We start from the raw sequence: 22,491 nt of genomic DNA, 5'->3' as shown, positions 1-22,491 counted from the left end.
GAAGCCTGTGGCAGCCGGGCACCAGGGCCGGTTCAGAACAGTCTGAGGCTTCGTTTCCTTATTGGCTGAGCTCCAGCCACCGTACGTCGGGCACCGGGCAAGGGCAAGGGCCTGGGGCACACTTTTGCCTTGACTGTTTTTGGAATCAACCCCTGAAACCTTAACTCTGCAATCCCAAACCGAGATGAGCCATTCTGTGCCAAACGCTATTCATGGCAGGGATGGGGTTGGGGGGGGGGGGTAGGTGGTCTCTGTTCCCTTCCACCAGCACGGCTCGCAGGCAGGCAGCCGGTGGGGGGCGGGCAGGCTTCCCGGCTGCACCACGGTCGCTCAGTGCTGAGCTTGCAGGCCTTATGGAGCTGGCGGGTCCTGCGGGCTCTTTCTGGCAGCCTTCCCACGAAGCAGCCTCGGACCCTGGTGGAGCAATTTGGTGCCGGCGGCCACGGAGGTGCTGGGGGCTGCCTGCTGCTGGGGTGGGGGGAGGGGGACACAGGAGGGGGCAGCCTCCGCTACCACTGTTTGGAAGATAAAATCCCACCGACTGCCACTTACATAAATGTAACAGGAAGTTTCTGAATGGCTTCCCCTGTGTCTCGAGGCTGTTACCTTGGTGTTGCTAAACTCACAGCTGAAATGAGCCCAGACAACACCTCATCAAAGCCACAGGGCGAGGGAGCAGCGGTCCAGAGGCAGAAAGGAACATTCCTGCCAAACCAGAGGAGGTTTCGCTCTGTGGGTCCTTTTCTGCAGAAATGTCAACAGCTGGGAAAGGCATCAGAGAACCCAGGTAAGGGGGGGCGCGGCTGGAAAAAGGTTTGCGAGCGGGAGGAAAGAAGCACCGGCTTTGACTGAGGTTTCCTCCTGCGCGATCGGAACGGGGCCACCCTGCTGGGTCTCACAGACCTGTTTTGCACCACTCTGCCACGAAGCATCTGGGGAAATAGCTTTTCTACAAAATAGGTCATCTTTCCACACTTGTTATGCTCCTTGTCGACTTCGCTGAAATAGCCACAGCACAAAAGAAATTCTCTCTGGAGGTGCTTTTCTGAGACGACGCGCTCCCTCTGCCCCTTCAGGAGCCGGCTCCTGGAGGTAGGCCAGACGCCTGGGCTTTAAGGACATCCCGGGTCTTCCTTTTCCCCCCACCCAGAAATGGAACACCTGACTTTTGCTTATACTTCCAAACCTATTAGGGAGTGATCATAACAAGAGAAACTGATACTGACGTGAATTATACCATTGTTCTATTTCATCTATTTAGTAACCCCAAGTTGCAATTTTTAGAAAAAAGATTACCTTTTAAATAACGGATTCATTATGGTACATGAATGAGTGCCATGTTCCCGTGTTCAAAACGTCACTCACCATTAAGGCCATGCGCTGGTAAGTAGTATCGATTTGCCACTTCCCCCTTAAATACAAACGCCCCTGACTGGAGGCCTAGGATCATGGGAGGTTGAGCTTACGGTTTCCTGGCTCTTAGCGCATCACCTGTGCTGCCAGGCACCCCGTGAATCTCCACTCTGCCATCAGGCCTATAAGTGTTCCCCTCCGTGGTGAAGGTGGAAAGGCAAACTCGCACTGCTGAGGTTCTGGCCAAAGTACCACCATCCACTTCAAGGCCGAGTTCAGAAATCACAGACCCTTATGATGGGGGTGGGAAGGGAGACAGCCAGCGTCCCTTCTAGCTGCAAACCTAGCTTTGGGAAATGAGAGGCGAGAACAGACCTGGACACAGGCTGGTGAGTGGACTGGGCCTTAGCTCTGTGCCGCTCCCGAGACCCCATGGGAAATCCGCCCTGGCCCTGGCAGGTGAACAATGCACAGAGTATTCTCTGGAAACCTCCCTTCAAGCTCGTGAAATCCACACATTGTTTTTCATCATTAGTTTCCAAATGCACAGAGTGTCTGGCCCTTCTCTAAGTGCTGAGGTGACACAAAGGAAGGAAAGGGCTGATCTCTGCAGGGGACAGGCTCCTCGAAGGGTGAAAAGACAGGTAAGACAGATGCCATTCGAAGCCAGGAGACACGCAGAGGGAAGTGATGCCCGGGACACAGACACTGTAGCTGGCCATGAGCAGAGGCCCCACGTACCTGATATGGCATACAGATTGGAGTGCTGGTACTCATAGTCAGCCCGAGTGCTGTTCCTGCCTCGGAAGGTAGCAGGGAGCGTTAGTGAGATGTGCCTAAGAAAGAGACGGAGGAGAGAGGAGGTTACAGGGCGCACAGAGCACTCCCCAAGGCTCAGAAAGCACCCGCGCCACCACCAGCCCGTAGCAGCACAGAGCAGGAGGAGGGGGCGCCCCCTGGAGCAGGTCCCCCCAAAGCTCAAAGCCCCCCCCGCAAGGAATTCAGAAGTTTCCAGACATCAGCAACCACCTTCTTCAATTCCAAGAATATCCAAGTGGAGGAAAAGGTTTCCCAAGCTTTATGGCATGTGTGAGCTACTTTGTCTAGATCTCTGCTCACTGTGCAAAATACACCCGCAGAAACAGATCACTTGACCCTGACCAGAAGCCTGGGCATGTTCCACCATCTTGCTTCCATTGTCCATACAATGGCTTTCATTCCTGTACCGTAGGGCAGAGTATGGGCAAGGAGCACTTTGTGAATGAAGGTCTAGAGTATTATTACTACCATGTGAGTCCAGGAAAACATACAACCACTGAGAATCAGAATGGCCTGCTCTCCTGAACTGCTGGGTCTGCGTGTTCGCCCTCTGGCAGGAGTACACAGTAGGTGCTCAGGAAATCATCTCTATTGGTCCATCACTGGCTTTTTATGACACAGATGTTGGCCATTAAAGCTCAAGGTGCCCACAGAGCCCAAGTGAGTATTCAAGCAGAGTAAATAATCCATTTGGTGGGGTCATTAGCTGCCTTTAGCAAATGCAAAAAAAGATTTAAGATGATAAGAAATATATTTCAAACCCAATAGGTCTGGGAGAAAAAACAACAATAAGGCGTCTTACTGGTAGGCCTAGGGATTGGCTTGAATGAGTTCAGTAGCCCGAGTTTTGGCCGCACTCAGTCATTTCCAAAAGGGAAAAGATCGAGGAAGGGAGCATTTATGACAAAGTTTTATGTTGTACATGCTGCCTTTTTCACACAACAAATACACAACCTTCTAGGAATGACTCCTGAATGCACAGGCTCCCGGGAGGGAAGGTTCTCTAGGCAAGACCTGTTCCCACAGGGTCTCTTGGTGACAAGACGAGCACCAAAGGTTGTAAAGGCATTTGGTTTGCTTGCTGTAGCATGAATACCGAGGCGAACATCTGTGCCATGGAATGACCTGGCTCAACCCTGTGGGGGAGGGCTTTGCTGAGTCACTGGCTAGACCCAGGGCTGGCGGAAGAGGGGGTGGGAACCAGCAGACCTAAGTGCAGGGTGACTCTGACATGTGTGGAGCGGATCTGAGTGTCTGCTCTTACTGAGGCTAACGAAAGATGCAGGGGTGCGCTCGCTGAAGGAGTGCCCGGGTTACAGGGGATCGAGGTGTAGAAATAAAGCACCAGATGCAACAGGGCAGGTGCCAGGGTGCGAGGGAGCACAAGAGCTCTGAGAAAGAGGTCGGGGTTCTAGTGACACCTTGTCAGAAGAGGACACGGGTACTGATGGAGTAAAAGGAACTCACTGGGTGATCAGGGAAAGCCAACCCTCTGGCACAGGGTCAGGGTATGTATGGAAGTGAGGCTGGAAAGGTTGGGGCCAGGTTGGAAGGGACCCCCACCACTGCCATGCTCCAAGATTTCATCCCCTCAGATGAGAGTTCCTAACTCTGTTCTGCCCATCACAGCACAAATGAAGGCATCAGGGCTGCGGGGCACTCGCTAACAATACAGAGTCACAGCCATGAGCCCAGGGAGCCCGGATCGGGGGGCCTGGGGTGCGGCCAGGAATCTATCTTTAACAGCTCCAGGAGTGACGTTGAAGGCCAGCCAGGTTTGCGACCCTGAGAAGGTAAGGAGCAGCTGCAGGAGGGTTTTACACAGTTGATCAACGCCTCTGACCACAGCACTGAGTCAGTGAAGCTGAGCACACAGAAGAATGAATTATGGACTGTGGCTGTGGTTGAGCGGAGCTAAAATGATGACAGGTGACCCTGCAGAGGGTGTCTGCCATGTGCCAGGCCTCGGGGGATGCTGAGCTCAGGCGGTCTCTTTTGGCTGGAGGCATTCAGGAAGGCTCGAGGAGGAGGTGGGTGTTAGCGGAACTTTGGAAGACAGGCAGACCTGGATGGCAAAGAGCCAAGCAGAAGCCAGAAGAGAAAAGAGGGTCAGTCCAGCCATTCAGTGGTTAAAGAGAGGATGAGAGTCTGACAGGAGAATATGCAGATGGGGCCTGGTGTGTGTGGGGGGGGTAGTGCAGAACAGGCAGGACCCCTGTGTGCACAGAGCTCACCCTGCAGCGGGGTGGGGGAGGGCAGGAAAATACCCACAAAGTTAAGGGAATACTTGCTTACAAAGAGAATCACGCATGAAGAGCAGGAGGTGCTGGTGTCTGGGAGAACGGAGGACTCCCGCGGGGAGGACGCGGAGCAGGGCTCCAGGCTCTGCAGTGAGTCTCCTACATGGCAGGGAGTCTGGTGAAGGGAGGACCTGGCAGGGGGCTAGGGTGGCCGGAGCCTGAAGGCCAGGAGAGGGTGTGGCACCAGGCACAAAAGGACGGCGAGGCCACCGCCCGGGGTGGGGGTGGGAGGGCCTACATGAGCTTGACTTGATCCAGGAGGATTGTAAAGCAGAGATGTGGAAAGATCCTATTTGCAGTTTTAAAAGATTGCCTGCCTATGGGAAGGTGAGGAAATAAAACGCGATGCCGTGGTAGACGGGAACGGAGCAGCAAATTACAGTGGGGATTCTCGTGAAACTGCAATTATTGAGCACTTACTGTGTGTAGACCCTTCCCAGTTCCTGCCAAAGTGTCCTACGGCAACCCTCTGAACAGTTTGGGGGAAACTGTGTGGTGTACAGGACTTAAAAACAAAGGCTATACCAGAGAAACTAAGGTGCCTGGCTCCTTAGCTGCCCCGCCCGATGTGGACTCCCTGGTCTCAACTTTTCCTGCTTCTCTGGGACACCTGATCGTGCCTGGCTGACATGCTCTGCAACCGTCGCTGCCCTGGCCAGCCCCTCTTCCTTGCAGATGTCCTTTCTGGTCCCTCCTCCAACTTTTAAAAAGTTACTCTTTGTCAGGGTTCTGCTTGAGCTCTGTCCTCATTCCATAGGCTTTCCCAAGGCAACCCCGTCCCCAGCCATTCCCTGACTTTAGCTGTGCTCACACACCAGCCCACCTTTCCCAACTGTCTCTTGCCCTGTTTACTTCTCCCTCTACCCGGAAGAGGGGAAAGTTCTGTAAATCTCTGAATATGCGATGTGATGTTCATGCCTTAGCCTGACTCTTTATTCAGGCTGTTTCCCTTTGTAGAATCTCCATTTCTTCCTTACCTACACTCCGAACTCCTATTCATCCCTCAAGATCCCACCTAAGCATGCCTTCTTTGTTAGAACCTTCCCTGGGCTTGTTCTGGGCTCACCGGAGGCCTGCATGTCCCTTCTTTCTCCAGTTTGCACAAAATATTTGAAGCATCTGATACGAGCCTGTCTTCCTAACACGACTGTGACCTCCTCAAAATCAGGGCCGAAGCTCATCAATTTGTGCCCATTTTTTAGGATGATTTTTGACCTGGAGTAGATAGTGGTTGAGCACGTGTTGACCAAATCAAGTGCTGAATCTACTCCAATAAAACCTCTGGATCTTTTTGGTATAAACTGCAGAGCGTCTATGACTTCATTTCTGCCCATGTGTGTGTTTGCCAATCAGACTCAAGCGGTCTTTATTACACCAGGCATCCCACTCGTCTCTGCCCTGGAAGAAAACAGATATAAGAAGGGATCGGTGGTGATTGGGAATTTATGGGAGGGGTTGAGGGGGTGGGAGAGAGAAAAAGGATTTCTGATCTCCTACAGACAATTGTGTGGTTCACAGAGTACACGTGACGTTAACAGCGCATTCGAGTCGCACACCCGACGGTATCTTCGACAGTCATAGCTCAACAGGAACGCAGTGAACGGAAATGAAGTCGCACCAGACTCTGGCTCCTCAGCTGCTACAGGGCGGTATGATGCAGCATCCAGAGAGGAGAGAGGCTCCTGACCAGGGACAGCTTTAGGGAGAAGGGTTCCCTACATTGCCAAGAGCTGCTTTTCACTTCTGTTGTCCGGACTCAGGAAGGAGGAAATGTGGGGGTGGGAGGAGGAAAAGCCACAGCAAAGCCTCCTGTAATGAGAATGGGCAGTTGGGGCCGAGGGGACAGGTAACCTGTGGTTAAAGGGAAAGAGCAAGTCACCTGCTGAAGGAGAAGCGGCCTAGGGGCACTGCAGCATCAGATTAGCCTGAAAGTGACAGATGACAGGAACCAGCGAGGCTCTGGTGATTGCAGAGTGAAAGGAGATTCTAATTCCCCAGCAGGGGCCGGGTGGAGTGGGGAGACCTCATGCCAGGCACTGGGCTGGATGCCTTCACGTACACGCCTCGCCTCATCCTCCCGGCAACCTTTTCCAATTGGAATAGTTAACTCTGTTCGATAGAACAGGGAACAGGGTGGGGGGCTTCAGAGGGAAAGCTAACAAAGAGAATGCTGGGAATTAGGGAAAACGTTCATCCACGTATCTTCTGGGGGTAAACACTATTACCTGGAAGTTGCCCTACTGTATCATCTCGGCTTTCAGGTATATAGAGCGAGGACTGCACAGTCTATCCCGAGACCCTTTTACAAGCGACGAGGCCAAGGACTCAGCGTCTTGGCCACTGACTGGCTTGATGATCATGGCAGGACACAGTCCCTCTGATGCCATGTCACCAAGGGAGAAGCAACAGAATGGGACACCCCACGGCCCAACTACATGCCCAGGGAGGAAGAGCAGTGGTGGCAGTTAGCAGCACTGACCTTGGAGTCGGCCTGATGTAGGTTCAAGTCCTAGCACCGCCCCCAGGAGCTGGGTGCCCCGCAGGGATGGCGTGTTGCCCCCTCCTGCATACCTCGTGACCAGGCCAAGCAGACGTCACAGAACCAGGCATGTTGTGTGCGTGCAGAAGCAGAATGTCCCTTATAATTTCCCATACAGCTCCTATTCTGATTCTTCCCACTCTGGTCATTATTTTAGCGTCCCACTGATGAAGGGCTCAGTCCAGGACCATGACAGAACCCGCCAGTGCCCTCCCTCCACATTAGAATGAAATCCAAATGCCCTGTGGTTGGGAGGTCCTACCAGCCCGTGACTCCTCTCTGAGCTTGTCTTGTTCGTGCTCCCCGCACTCACATCCTCCAACCTTACCAGCTCCCGGCACTCTTGTTCCTGCCTCACGGCCTTTGTGCTTGCTGTTCCCTCTACCTTAAACACTCTTCCTCCAGTTCTCCAGACGCTGGCTCCTCCCCGAGGCAGGCCACCCCCCTAGATGCCTGCTGGGGCACCTTGCCTCCAGTCACTCTTACAACACCCCACTTTCCTCTCTGACCCTTCTCACTCTACAGGACTGTCTGATTTGTTCACAGGTCACCATAACATGATCTACACTACACTTTCCACCGTATCGCCAGTGCCTAGAATAGTGTCCTCCACACAGAGGAGACTTAAAATATGAGAGCCTATAAGATCACTTGATAGGTGATCTTACAGAATACTGAATGAATGAGTGAATCTTACACTGACTTGTACTTTGACTTACATGAAAACTTCCCACTTGTCTCTTTCTCATTCCCAGGACAGGGCTGGTTAACTGGAAAATGCACTTATTTCTGATTCCTGAGTATTTTTACATAAACAGTAAATACATTCACCATGGCATTGTTTATAAAGCCAAAAACTGGAATCAGATCTTAAATAATGGGGGACTGCTTAAAAAATTATGGTACAACTGTCTGATGAAATATTTTACAGTCATTCAAAACACTTCAGAAGACCAACAGCCAGAGCCCATGCCTCTTACTGTAGCATCTAGTGAGAAGAGATATCAAATCCTCATTTTCACACTTGAAGTTGTGATTGGTTAACCCAACACCTTGGCTTCTTTCCCACAGCCTAATTGTGTAAAGAGATGAAAGGAACATGCCATTCATGATGCTGGGTGTTGCTGGCAGAGGAAAGAAGGAGCCAGGCACTTCGGCAGACCATGGACCCGAGATGCCCAGCTCTTCTGAAGCACCCAGTCCAGAGGGTTCTAAGAACAAGTAGGTATTCCATGGCTTCTAGCCAAACTGAGCAGTCTAAGAATGTGACTGCTGTTGGGGTCTCCTGGACAGCATGTTTGGCAAGGTTATATCAATGGGTTCCAAAGTTGTTGATTACTCCAGAAGCAGAACCCTTGTTTTAGATTTTAGGAGAGTTCATAAAGATCACCAGCAGGCCAAGAGATAGACCTAAGGACTCAGGAAACCATCTCTAGCTAGGTAGGCACCTAGAGAGGAAGACTTTCTAGAACCATCCCCAGTAGGCCTTGGACCACTGGAACAAACTGACTGTCAGAGGCCAACAATTTCTGCCACCTGACTTGAATGATGGCTCATTCTTCCAAAATCTATCTGGTCACTGGAGAATTCCAACTAGAAGAGTGTGCACTGTACCAAGCTCTCCTCCCCATTCCCTATGCAGGGGACAGCCCAGAAGATGGGGGCCTGCCGGACTGAGCAACCACCACTTTCTGCAGGAGGGACTGGCTGTTGTGGAACAAACAGGTCAGTGTCACACGGGCTGCTGACAACGGCTCTGGCTGAATAGATGCTGAGGGAAATTTCATTTTTCCCCCCAAGTCAGTTTTAGGCACCTTATTAATTAACATGGCCACTAGCTGCTCCATAGGAAAGCCCTTCAGTTATAGAATACATTTTATTAGGTGACAATAGTTGCCAGCACGATTTATTTCCTTTGATGGGATTCTGCCTTTTCCTTGTTAATTTAAATCTGTATTTTCTAGGGCTGATTCCAGGTCTGTGTGAATTTTTAAAATGTTACTATTAATCTTCTGGACCCAGTGGCCACATAGAATAGAGCTGGCTCTGCCCAGGCAGTGGGGATGCCTGATGTCCTCTCAGACTGTCAGGAGGCAGCGTGGACGGAGTGGTGGCCGGTAAGGCAGAGGCAGACTCACAGTTAGAGACAGATGTCACTTTCAGGTCTCACCTCCTTTTTTAAAAAATTTTTATTTTTTAAATTTTTTTTTTTTAGGATTTATTTATTTGAGAGCAAGTAAGCACAGGAGTGAGGGGCGGGGGAGGGAGGGACCGAGGGAGAGGGAGTAACAGGCCCCCCGCTAAGCAGGGAGCCCAAAGCAGGGCTCCATCCCACAACCCCGAGATCATGACCTGAGCCGAAACTAAGAGTCAGACACCTAACCGACTGAGCCACCCAGACGCCCCAGAGTTTTTCAGAAGCTGCATGACTTGTGGGGTCATCACTCTGAGGTCTCCTTGCATACTTGTATGCTCCACATTGTTCTCAGTTTTAACTTCCAGTAAGGTAATTATAGGTTAACACAAGCCACGTAAACACAAGCTCTTTGGAATCCTCCATTTTTAAAGATTAAGAAGTCTTAGACTCAAAGTTTTCGAACCACTGCTGTAGGGCAGCCTGTTGAACCTGACTCTACAGAAGCCCAAGGTCTGATGTTGGTGGCGTTGGGCTCAGAAGAGTAAGAACAAGAACAAAGGCTTGGTCTCCATGGGATGCTTCATTAAAGAAAATGGTGCTCATGGAAAAAAGTTAATAAATTTCCACAAGTGGGAAAAAAGACAGAAGGACAAGACTTACTTGTTACGGCAGGCAAGTAACTATTCTCAAGAATTTAGTTCGACGGCACCTGGTGGCTCAGTTGGTATGTGCCTGCCTTTGGCTATAGTCCCGATCCCGTGGTCCTGAGCTCCCTGCTCAGTGGGGAGGCTGCTTCTCCCTCTGGCCCTCCCCCCATTCATTTTCTTTTTCTTTCTCTCTAACAAATAAAATTTTCAAAAAAAAAAAAAAAAAAAAAAAGAATTTAGTTTGAGAATAAAGTAGTCTAAGATAATTGAAGGTTTTGCTTTTCCCTAGTATCCATTTGCCTGAGCCCTGCGAGGGCACATGGCTGAGCTATCAACTGTTTGTTGATACATATAAAGGAAAAAAAGAGCAGAGCAGGAATAAAAATACGAATGACCCATGAGATTCACAGAACTATCCTAGACAAGATGAAAGGAAGAGACAAAATTATTAAGTCCAGAAGGCCTAGGGCTTGATAATCTCCACTTAAATGCATCTTGATTTAACAGACACAGCATGGTGGGAAGGCAACAGTGCCTGGACAGCCAGCCAGGAAGGAGGAGTCCAGCGTCTGGCTGTTTGAACTGGAACATGAGGTTCCTCACACGAAAGCCACCTCACAGCTCCCCAACAAGCCTGGGAGTCCCTCTTCTGACTAGCAGAGACCAAATCCTTTGAGAATGTAAACTTGTGTTTGGGGGACAGAGCAGGCGTGAGCGGCAGGCCGCTCCAAGACAGAAACATTATCCCCCAAATAATGAGGAACGACATTTGTTTATTCACTCTCACTGGTACAAAGAACCAATAGTTGAAAAAAAATCAGGTGGATGAAGTGATACATGTCCTTGAAAAACCAAGACTGGATGACTTTTTGGGCCAGTGACGGCTCCAGCCAGCCTCCTGTCCCTGAGGCCCTATAAAAACTAAGGTGAACAGAGAAAGATGATGACGAATTAGAAAATAATCTACCCAATAATGACCACCTAAGTGAGATGGGGGGTAACTCACATACCCTGCCTTTTGGCCAACACCCAGTCTAAATACATCCTTTTGCTGGTCTACAAAAAATGTCATACAACAAGATAAGAACATTAGCTTTAAATCCAATAAAATCAATAAAGAGACTCATGGCTAAATAAATATGGATATCCAGACTCCCAATTTCAAGACTTAGTGTAAAGCTACAATAATCAATATGGTGTGGTATTAGGGCATAAAGACAGACATACAGATCAATGCTACAGAAGGGACAGTCCAGAAATAGATCTACGCATATATGATCAATCGATTTTCAACAAAAGGTGCCAAGACAATTCAAGGGAGAAAGGGTAATCTTTCCAACAAATGGTGTTAGAACACCTGGATACCCACATGTAAATAAATGAACCTTGACGCTTACCTCACACCATATATAAAATGACCCAAGAGGTTCACAGAACTGTTTTTTAGAAAAGAGGAAAGAGAAAGGGTAAATTACTAAGTCTGGAAGTCCTAGTATTTCACTTTTTATTTCAATGTATCTTAACTTCACAGGCAGAGCATGGCCTCTTCTAGAAGAAAACAAAGGGGAAGATCTTTGTGACCTTAGGCTTGGTGAAAATTTCTTAAATAAGACACAAAAACCCACAAACCATACAAGGAAAAAGAAGATCAATCAACTGGACTTCACCAACACTTAAAACTCTTGTTCTTTAGAAGGTCTATTACATAAATGAAAAGATAACCCACAGACCTGAAGAAGTTATCTGTAAACACATACCCAATTTATAGCCAGCATTTATACAGAACTCTTAAAACTTAATAGAAAAAAAAAAACAGTCCAATTTAAAGAAATGGCTAAAAGATCAGAACAGACCCTTCACTAAAGAAAATGTATGAATGGTCAATCAGTACATGAAAAGATGTTCAACATCACTGGTCATTAGGGAGGTGACATTGAAGCCATGGTCTGATGCCAACATGTGTCTTCTAGAATAGCAAAAATCGCCCAAAATATCAATTGTGGGCAAGGTTGAGGAATAGACGGAACTCTTTTGCATTGCTGGTGGGAAGGTAAAATGGTACAACCACTGTAGGAAACAGAAGTTTCTTAGAAAATTTATCACATCCTACCACTGGAGCCAGCCATTACACTTCTTGGTTTTTACCCAAGAGGAATGAAAGCATAGGTCTATACAAAGATCTGTACACAAATGTACTAAGCAGTTTATTTGTAATAAAAAACAAGCCAAATGTCCAGTAATAGGTGACTTGGTAAGTATACTGAAGAACATCTCACAATGGATACTACTCAACAATAAAATGGAAACAGGGTGCCTGGGTGGCTCAGTATATTAAAGCCTCTGCCTTCAGCTTAGGTCATGATCTCAGGGTCCTGGGATCGAGTCTGGCATTGGGCTCTCTGCTCAGCAGGGAGCCTGCTTCCCTCTCTCTCTGTCTGCCTCTCTGCCTACTTGTGATCTCTGTCTGTCAAATAAATAAAATCTTTAAAAATAAAATAAAATGGAAACAAACTACTGATACACTTGATGTGGGTAAATCTCAAGATAATAATGCCGAGTAAAATAGGCAAGGTAAAAAATACACATGGTATTATTCCATTATATTATGGAACATTCTAGGAAATATGAACTAGCCCATAGAGATAGAAAGCAGATCAGTGTTCGGCCTGAGGAGGGAGGGTGGACTATGAAGGAGCACAAGGAAGTTTTGGAGGTGGCACGATCTTGAATTCGGTGATGGTATTGTAAGTGTAAATATACAAGCTCATCAAATTCTATTTAAATATGTGCAGTTTATTGTATACTGAATATACTGTAGTAAAGCTGAAAATATTTCCTGGTCTAAAAAACTTAAAAAAAAAAGCGGGGGGAGGCTAAAGAAGGAAACCAATTGGGCTGACAGGACTAGGGAACGGCAATGAAGAGAGACCCACCACTAGATGAATCCCGGCAGACACTGATGGTGATTTCAGACTTTTCCTCTATCATACTATGGGCCTGAAGACAATGGAGCCACAGAAGTTTAAGGAGAGAGAGCGGCTTTTCAGAAACTACTTATTCCTTCAAGTTGTCTCTTCTATGTGAAGACACCGACCAAAAAAAAAAAAAAAAAAAGATCATTCACGTCCCTTTCTCTGAAAGAAATACATTCAAATGTGCTCCAGAGGATGTGAAATTAAGACTTAAGAACGGGGAAGGAAGCAGACAAAAGGACTGACTTTTCGCTTTCCCTCTAGAAATGTGGCCTGAGGAAATAACCGGAAACATGGGAAAGGAATTATTTAAGATAAAAACAAGCAAACAACATTAGCTGCCGTTTTCACAGGGCTTACCCTGCACATGCATCACGCAACCCCCACCTGCACCCCACGACTAGGCTCTGGGATCCTCTCTGGTTGACAGATGGCCTCAGAACGGCTCAGCCGCTTGCCTGAGGGGATACAGCTTGGGTCTGAACCCTGATGGGGAAAATCACAAAACGCAGCTCGGAATCATGATGCTTGACTCAAAACCCAGAACGTTATGGAATGTTATAAACGTGATATAATTTATAGGACATTATGAAGCATCTGATTCAGAATACCGTCCGGACATAAAATGATGTTTCCAGGTTTTCTGGGTGGGACCCTGTGGAGGGAACTCAGGGGCAGGAGAAGTAGGAGCCGGGTCCTTTCAGGCGGCGTTTGTAAGAGCAGCGAACTGGGGAAATGTTCATAGGACACTAGATGAGGACAGAACAAGAAGGAATGAGCCAGACATAGTTTTGTTTTTTTTTAAATATCACCACAGCCAAATCTCTAAGACTCAGCTGTTCGGTCAAAATAAAATGAAACGAAACAAGATCTGCGTACAGAAACTCCCCTGCACGGAGTGTATTTCTGTGGTTATGCATATGCGGATGCGTGGAAGGATCAAAGGGGCCTGGGAGAAAACACCAGCTCCCAGCAGAGATGGCCCGGGGCTGGCGGCAGGACCGGATCGGCCAGCGTGGATACAGACTCCCCTCCTCCTCCCCTTTCACATATTTTACGTGTTAGTTTTTCCCAATGAGAAGTTTTCTTTTTATCAGTAAGAAGATGGCATTAAACAGAAGTTGCTGGGAGTTAGTCTAGCTTTCAAACGTATATGAAAGCAGACAGCACAGCGTTTGGTGCTAAAGGAACATCTTGTTTTCTAGAGGACCCGTCTGCTGGTGGACAAGGACCAGAGGTGACATACAGAAAGAAAGTACAGAAATGGGGGTGGGTGGCAGCAGAGGAATATAATATGCAAAAGCCACGATAATCGAGTGAGGGTGGTCAGGTGTGGGGAAGAACACAGCAAACGGCTACATGAAACTCCATTTTATTCCTGCAAAACACCATCGGGAAGAAGTCATCTGTGACACACAGCTTCTGTGCCAGGTGTAAGGACGTGCTTAATGAATGCCATTTAATGAAGAAAAAGGCTCTTATAAAACACCTGGCACAAGCAGGGGGAGGGAGTCACAGGGAAGGGGACCCTCGCTGCACCTGCTGGCATTTTAATAAGCACCTTTTAGAGCGTCCGCTCTCCAAGGCTGGTCAACGGTGTCAGAATGAGGTCCCTGACCATTGCCCACGCTCGCTGACAGTTTAGGCAAGCTTATTTCTTAAGGACCATATGCTCAGGTATCAGATTGCCCTGGACGGTAATTAAAATGAATCATTTTCAGCTGGAAGGCCCGACCAGCACCAGCACCGTCCTTAAAGACTTCACAGAAAGGATTCCAGCTCCGGGTCCCCCGTGCTTCCAAACTGAGCCCCGAGTTAGGATTCAGATCTGTGAAGACCCAGAGATAACATGAGACAATGTTGCACATTTTTCTTGTCATTTCATTCTACTAAAACCAAGAGTCAGTTATTTTAATGACTCCAGGCCCCAAAATAATTTCCGGTATGGGGTTTTTCTTTTTTCATTGATTTTGGAGCCAACCTCAGAAAGAAATCACCATGTGCCAACTTTACTACCATTTTTCACGGACCGATGAGACAGCTTTGTTTTGTTTTGTGATGGACAGACACCAGCAAAGTCTGGTTTTGTAAAACCTAAAGACCCATTTCCTTTACAGTGATATCTACTATCTCATAAACTTTCTATGCCCAGACTTGAAACTTAATTCCAAATAAACTGAATGAATTGATGCCATCCCAAGACAGACGGACTGTGGTACCAGCAGGCACACAAGGCTGCTATAATCTTGTGTTGGGACTGATTCGGTCCACCAGTTTTTAACTGAGCTCCTACTATAGGCCAAGAACAGGATTTGGCACTGAGATAAAAAAAAAACAAAAACCCAAACGAGGGACGCCTGGGTGGCTCAGTTGGTTGGACGACTGCCTTCGGCTCAGGTCATGATCCTGGAGTCCCGGGATCGAGTCCCGCATCGGGCTCCCAGCTCCACGGGGAGTCTGCTTCTCTCTCTGACCTTCTCCTAGCTCATGCTCTCTCTCACTGTCTCTCTCTCAAATAAATAAATAAAATCTTTTAAAAAATAAAACAAAAAACAAAAAAACCCAAACGATAAATGCATATCACTAAGTGAAAGATGCCAATCTGAAAAGGCTCCATACCATAGGATTCCAATTCTAGGACATTCTGGAAAAGGCAAAACTGTGGAGAGAGTAAAAAGACCCGTGGTTGCCAGGGGCTAGGGGAGAGGTGAACGGGCAGGACACAGAGGATTTTTAGGGCAGTGAAAATACTCTGATGATTTTATAATGATGGATGTCTGTCATTATACCTTTGTCCAAACCCACAAAATGTACAACACCAAGAGTGAACCCGGAGGTAAACTGTGGACTTGGGGTGATTACGATGTGTCAGTGTAGTTTTATCCCTGGTGGGGGAAAAAAAAAAAGTACCACTCTAGTGAGTATATTGAACAGGGAAGCTGTGCATATGTGAGGACAGGGGATATATGGAAAATCTCCATACCTTCCTCTCAATTTTATAGTGAACTTAAAACTGCTCTAAGAGAATAAAATTTAAAAAAACCAAAAAACAAAAAACAGCCAAATGAGACTTCTATCTTTCCTCTTTAGGAATATATCTACAAGTAAATTGAAACACATAAATCGGTTAGATCATAAAGTAAAAAGCTCTAAAGATATGCAAATAAGGTTATATGTTTCCATTTTAAAGCAATGGCCAAAAAAAAAAAAAAAAAAAAAAGAAAAAGAAAAAGATAAAGAAAACAAACAGGGGCGCCTGGGTGGCTCAGGTCATGATCTCAGGGTCCTGGGATTGAGCCCTGTATTGGGCTCTCTGCTCAGCGGAGAGCCTGCTTCCCCCTCTCTCTCTCCCTGCCTCTCTGCCTACTTGTGATCTCTCTGTGTCAAATAAATAAATAAATAAAATCTTTAAAAAAAAAAGAAAAGAAAAAGAAAAAAGAACACAACAAATTATCTGTTGAGTGTCTGTCTACCATGGACCAGGCACTCCACCAAACCCCAGGAAGTGCCCAGTCCAGGGCTGTCGAAGCTGTGGTCCCATCAGTCAAGAGAAAAGACTGCAAGTGGGGACGGGTAGAAAAGCCTCAAACAATGAAGCAGAAATTCAAGAGTCAAGGCAATGAGCTGGGAGATGTCACAGAGGAAGAGACAGCAATGGAGACTCCTGGAATCAGAGAAATGCGAGACCGTTTTAGAGTCAGATGTCAGGAGGCGGGAGGCAGGGGGAACAACACTGAAGGCTCAGTCCCCACAATCATCTATTACTATGACAGTTACTACTCACTGAGCACCTGAACTATTCTTCGTGATTCACACTCCTCTCTAAGCAGCCCAACCCAACAAGGTAAGTATTTTTCTACTCTTCAGGTGAAAGGAGGTTCAGAGAGGTTAGGAGACTTGCCCAAGGACACACAGCAAAAGAAATTGGCTGAGCTAGTATTTGAGTGGATGCTTTTTCCACTAGAAACATGTTGCTTTGCCGAGACAATGCAAAACAGAAGCCAAATGTAAATGCAGACTTTCTATTTTCTATTCAAGCAACCCATTTGCTGTGATCAATACAACTTCAGCCTACCAAATTGACTATATAATGAGTTTTCCTCCTGGGCAGCACACCCCACCCCCTCCCAACCAAAGCACTCCGCACTGGACAAGAAAACTGCCACTGGAAGACTAAGGAAATCAAAATTCCAAACTCCCCAAGTTCCTAAACGCACAGCTTTAAAGTATGTGCAGCTCAACAGCATATGGCGAATCAATTACTAGTTTAAATCTTAAAACAAAAACATGGCAAGTGTGGTGCAGAAAATAATCAAGAACAACGGTTCAGTTTAGATTACAGTGGGCCACTAGAGTTTTGAATACAATTAATCATCATTCCAGGCAATGGGAAGCCATATTGACACTTATTCCTAATTTGAATATTTAATTAGGGTGAAGTTCTTCATCAAATTATCACAGAACTGGGAGAAAGCCTGGAAGACTTACACAATTACTATCTTAACCCCTCACCAGCTGCTTACCTGTGAGCACAGCAATCCCGCCCCAGATCCCTGCCCCAGTTTTGCGGGGCCCCTGTGCCCACAGTCTGGCTCTCCGAGAACTGGCGGCGGGTGGGGGGTGCGGGGGTGTGATTGAAGCTACAGCTGGGGCAGAAAGGAGCCAAATGGGGGCAACAGAGAGGTCTCGGGCTCAGATTGGACCCTGAACTAAAGCCTGGATGAAGACAGAAGGCCACGTGCACACGCACCCACTGTGGGCCTGGCGTGGCACTTTCATGTGTCCCCTGTTTATTTCTCAGAACAATCTGCAAGGGTGATATTCTTATCCCCACTTTCCAGAAGAGGAAATTGAGACTTGGAGTAGTGACAGAATGCATTCAAGAGAATACTGGTTGTGAGCGGTATAAAGAAGGTCAAGTCAAGTTATATATCCCCCAGTACGCACCAGAAATAAGGACAAAGAGAATAATCAAAGGTCAAGAAAACATATTCAAAGCTGTATTTTGGATATCCTGCATTGTGTATATAAATGGGGGGGTGAGGAGTTGCACCCAAATTCCAGGTGGACTCAACAAGCATTCTAAAATTTAACTCTTGGATTCATATTGTACCACTGAGTTCCTCCAACTGGGGAGTCACAAGGACGCTGTGGCCAGCTGCTCAGGGGAATGGGGCATGGAGAGGGGCAGCAAAGCTCAAGGAAACGGCCTTGTCAAGTGGACCTGAGACCTGGTATAGCGGTCTACACCCTGTACATTGGAGCCTTGCAGAGGTGGGCACTGCAGAGCCTTACTGGTGTTCAAGGGGAGGGAAGTCAGTAACAGCATAAGAAAACATGGATTTTTTTCTTTCAAAATGGCAACAGCTCGACAAAGCAGTTTTTAAAAGGATTTTATTTATTTATTTTAGAGAGTGAGTGTGCAAGAGTGCACATGAATGGGCGGGGGTGGAGAAAGGGGGAGGGGTGGAGAAAGGGGGAGGGGTGGAGAAAGGGGGAGGGGCGGAGAAAGGGGGAGGGGCGGAGAAAGGATTTCAAGCAGACTCCATGCCCGGAGCGGAGCCCAGCTCGGGGCTCCATTTCACAACCCCGAGATCATGACCTCAGCCAAAACTAAGAGTTGGGGGGCGCCTGGGTGGCTCAGTGGGTTAAGCCTCTGCCTTCCGCTCAGGTCATGATCTCAGGGTCCTGGGATCAAGGCCCACATCGGCGGGCTCTCTGCTCAGCAGGGAGCCTCCTTCCCCCTCTCTCTCTGCCTACTTGTGATCTCTGTCTGTCAAATAAATAAATAAAATCTTTAAAAAAAAACTTAAAAACAAAAACAAAAACAAAAAACTAAGAGTTGGAGGCTTAAGGGACTGAACCACCCAGGCATGCCCCACCCCCACAACAACATACCTACCCAGCAGCTCAGACAAGCGATAACATTTCCTTAAAATACTATTTCACTCCATGACAAGACGTTTGACATTTTGCAGAGGTGGTGTGATCCTGCAGGACCCCGAATAAATTTTCCCATGAAATCTCCTGCAAGGCCCCAGGACATGACTGAAGGCTGGCTTCCCACATGGCACGTGGCCATGGGAGGTCGTGAGCACTTTCGGCTTCCAGACTCCACAGGAGCTGTGAATGAGGGACACCCCCACAGCTCCGGATCAGCAGTTTAAAGGCCTGAGATGGGTTCATTTACTCTCTTGTGGCTATCGACAAAACTGTTTGCAATGGCCACTTTAGCAGGTGGCCGATTACCAGACAGAGGGATGAGCTGCTCCGTGCAGTGCCAGCGCAGGCCCCTCTGGCCACAACCCCTGGTTTGGCCCCCACCCCCTCACCTGGCTCCGTCCCCTGCCTCTGCCAGGCCTGGCCGGGGCGGGTGGGCACCAGCAGACCCAGGATCCCTCAGCCCTGCTTTGAGCCTGCTCGTTGCGGGAGCAAACGGCGTCAGGAACTTTGAAACTTTCCTTTGTATATTACATTAATCCATATAAGAAAATCTCTTTTAATGAGGAGTGATGTAGTTACAAACTCTCCAGAGCCATAATTAGAGCAAACTAATTGAAGTTGTGTTTTGACACACTTTCCAAATTCACGGGTGCCGGATGACATATTCACAACACTGCTGCCGCACAACCATGGCGACGGCAAAATCATTAGGCTAATAACACTTATTTGCATTCTTATCACGCCGGCAGCTCTCCCTTAAATACTGTTTCTACTATTGCTCCTTTACTGTAAGTTTCCACTGAAAGATATTAACAGTAATTATTACTGCTTTAGAGGAATTTTAATTTTAAAGAATAACAATGTGCATTAATATATGTGGAATGCCAATTCTTTTTAACCACGGTGGGCAGGTTTGGGGGGGTTCTTGCTGGGGGCCCCCACCCCACAGCCTGAGGGAGGCTGAGACGCTATTTCAGTTTTTAGGACAACCCCTCAGCCCACACCCGGTGAGATCTGAAGTCGAGGTTTCTGAACTATTTCGTTTCAAATATTTGATGAGAAAAATCTTTCTTCCTTTTTTTTTCTTTTAAAGCACGTTAAAATGAAATAGTTAAGGAGAAATTTTTTCCAAACAGTTAAAAAAAAAAATCAACAATTTACAACACGGTCTTTGGTAATAATACTAATGAATTCCAGGAGGACGGGCTTCAACCACTCGGCCGCCACCCTCTCGGTGATTAAAGACAGACTTGGAATAACCAGAACGTGAGAAAGGCCGGTGGGGGTGGGCAGCCTCGGATGTCAACATCGAGGCCCTGTTTGCCACCAACAAGGCCAATTTTTTGGATACTTAACTCAGACACTCACACACCGAGAGGAAGGCTCGACAGTTCTAAATAATGGTTATTAATGACTCCCTCCTCTAAAGTGACAAATTACTCCTGAAATTTAGAATCGAAGAGGTATGGAGAGTGAATGAACATGACAGGACACGCGGGCGAGCACAGAGCTCCCGCTTACTCTCGGTGGGGAAGGGTGGACCCCCAGAAAACAATGAAGGTCCAGGTCCCTCCCATCTGGGCGTCCTGGTGGCCACAGGCCTCCCTCACGCAGGGGTCTCCCAGGACCTCACGTGGGGCGACCAAAGGCAGTAAGAGGCTGTCTGTCCCGCCTCGTGGCCAGAAGTGTGGGGTGCTGGGTGCACTGTAACTAGAGGCGAGACCTGGACCCAAACCCGCCTTTTCTCCGCGTGTGCGGCATCGAGTCCCCTCCGGAGGCCCCTCGTTGGGAACTTGGGGTTGGGCTAGGCAGATGCTCCGAACCCTGGCTTCTGCGGTTCTCTTGGGATTGAGACAAACCAGCAGCGTGACATATTTGCCATCCCTACTCCAAGAGAGAATGAAGGCAGAGGCTGGAGTGGTTTTAACGAAATACACAATTGCGTGCAATTCCAAAGGACTCAGACACTTCAGGATGGATGCTTGATGTCGACCCGCGAAGATTTAACCGGGTGAAGAAAACGCTTCCGTAGAAAAATGCCAGAAACTATATATTCCTTTAAAGCTTCCGAGTTTTCAGTGAAGTTACACCATCCTCGTACCAATCGGCTATTTTTCAAGTCCCTGATTACTTAAAGAAAAAAAAAAAGAAACAAAGAAAAAGAAAGGAAACTAACTTCATAGCTGCAGCACCACTCCAAATCGTGGTATTTATTCACTACATTTAAGTTTTATTACACTTGAACCCTGCCATGCCCAAACACCTACCTCCCATATAAAAGAAATGAAGAAAAAAGAGAAGTCTGGGACCCAGGGCACCGCACTTCCATTCCAGATGATCTAGTCTAATCTTATAAACTGAAATATTTAAAGAGTCTCTAAACCTCACTGACCCTACTTTTAAAAACAAGGAACATATGGGCACTTCTAGCTTTTCATCTTCTTCCAGCCTACTAAAATATCCGCTTTTCCAAAATTCAAGAGCAGGGAGACTGCCAAACTCAGATCCATAAAAGGCTACGTGCGTGAGAGCGCAGGGTGGGCAGGGAACAGTCCGAGCAGAAAACAACAGACCCTAACAAAGAATCAAAGGCACATTCTTCTCCTTCTTGCTCAATCAATCTCAGAAGCCGTGGAAAATAATTTATTTAGCAAAATAAAGCAATGACGAATAAGGAGGTGCGATGGGAACCATGGTCTGGAATGGCTTCTGGCTAACGTTTGGTCCCCGGTGAGGCCGTAGGAGACACGGAGGTGAAGTCCCAATACTCGGGCAGGGATAGTGGGACCAGGCTCCGGTCCTGACCCAAGTCCCGATGCTCTGCCCTTGGGCCAGCCGCCACCTCTCCCCACTGCAGCTTGCTCATTTCTTAAAGGCTTCGCTCATTCCCATTATGCACCTCACTGCATGGTTATAAAGATTAAAACGATAGCTATGAAGTGTTTGCACAATGCCTGGCACACGATGCTCAAAAAATTGCAGCTGAAATAATGACCATGATAATTTTATTTATTCTAATAATTGTTAACATTATCATTCAACTGGAAACAAAACATCTGCTTAAGAAAAGATACTCAAGTTGAACGCTACCCAACCCATGGGCAGAAACCCGACCCGAATAAAATTCAAGGGATCTTTTTAAAAGTTACTGCAAGCACAGGATTTTATTAAATATCCAAATTAATAATTGAAAGCCTGCCTCGAAATAGAACAGCACTGGGGTGGAGGTTGGAGGGGGGTGGGTAAAATAGTGGGAAATTTCACTTAATGCCCATTTTTACTTTGTTCGGCAGCTAGATTTACACTGAGAGACCCAGGTGAAATATTCCATAGCCCTCCCTGCAAATAGACTGTCAGCTTCCACTCGGATAAAAGGTAAAATATCCTCCCCTAAATGGTCTGGTTCACAAAACCGACCCTAAAGTGAACTGATAAATCTGTTCTGACACACGGAAAACTATTTTCATAATCCTGAAAAAGGCCTTTCTCCAAACCCTGGAGCTTAAACCAAGTGCACAAAGAGCCCGCGTGCACCCTCGAAGCAGGCACGGGAGGAAATCACTCCACATTTACGGCCCTGCTTCCGGGACAACGCCAAGCAGCGCGCAGAACCGTCATAACCACCAAGAAAAATTAGACACTCACAGAGTCACAAAAATTACAAAGATACCGCATTTATGAGCAGCAACTACCTTGTCAAAATCTGGTGTACGAGTGAAAGCAAAGAAGGGATGGAAGCTGTATTGACTAATAGTCAATTCTTCATTAAGTAGAAGCTCTG

At 47.4% G+C, this 22,491-nt stretch overlaps 1 protein-coding gene across 1 annotated transcript in view; it reads right to left on the bottom strand.

The window, feature by feature from the left end:
* MVB12B (multivesicular body subunit 12B) overlaps nt 1-22,491 on the bottom strand; it is a 183,529-nt gene that overhangs the window by 76,529 nt on the left and 84,509 nt on the right. The window contains exon 7 of the mRNA XM_047701014.1: nt 2,095-2,189. Within this exon, the coding sequence (XP_047556970.1) occupies nt 2,095-2,189 (95 nt within the window). The remainder of the gene's footprint in view (nt 1-2,094; nt 2,190-22,491) is intronic.

This window comes from Lutra lutra, chromosome 13 (genome assembly GCF_902655055.1).
Source record: "Lutra lutra chromosome 13, mLutLut1.2, whole genome shotgun sequence".
In the NCBI taxonomy this organism is placed as follows: domain Eukaryota; kingdom Metazoa; phylum Chordata; class Mammalia; order Carnivora; family Mustelidae; genus Lutra; species Lutra lutra.
Note: the sequence above shows the minus strand (reverse complement) of the source record. Positions and strands in the feature narration are given on the sequence as shown.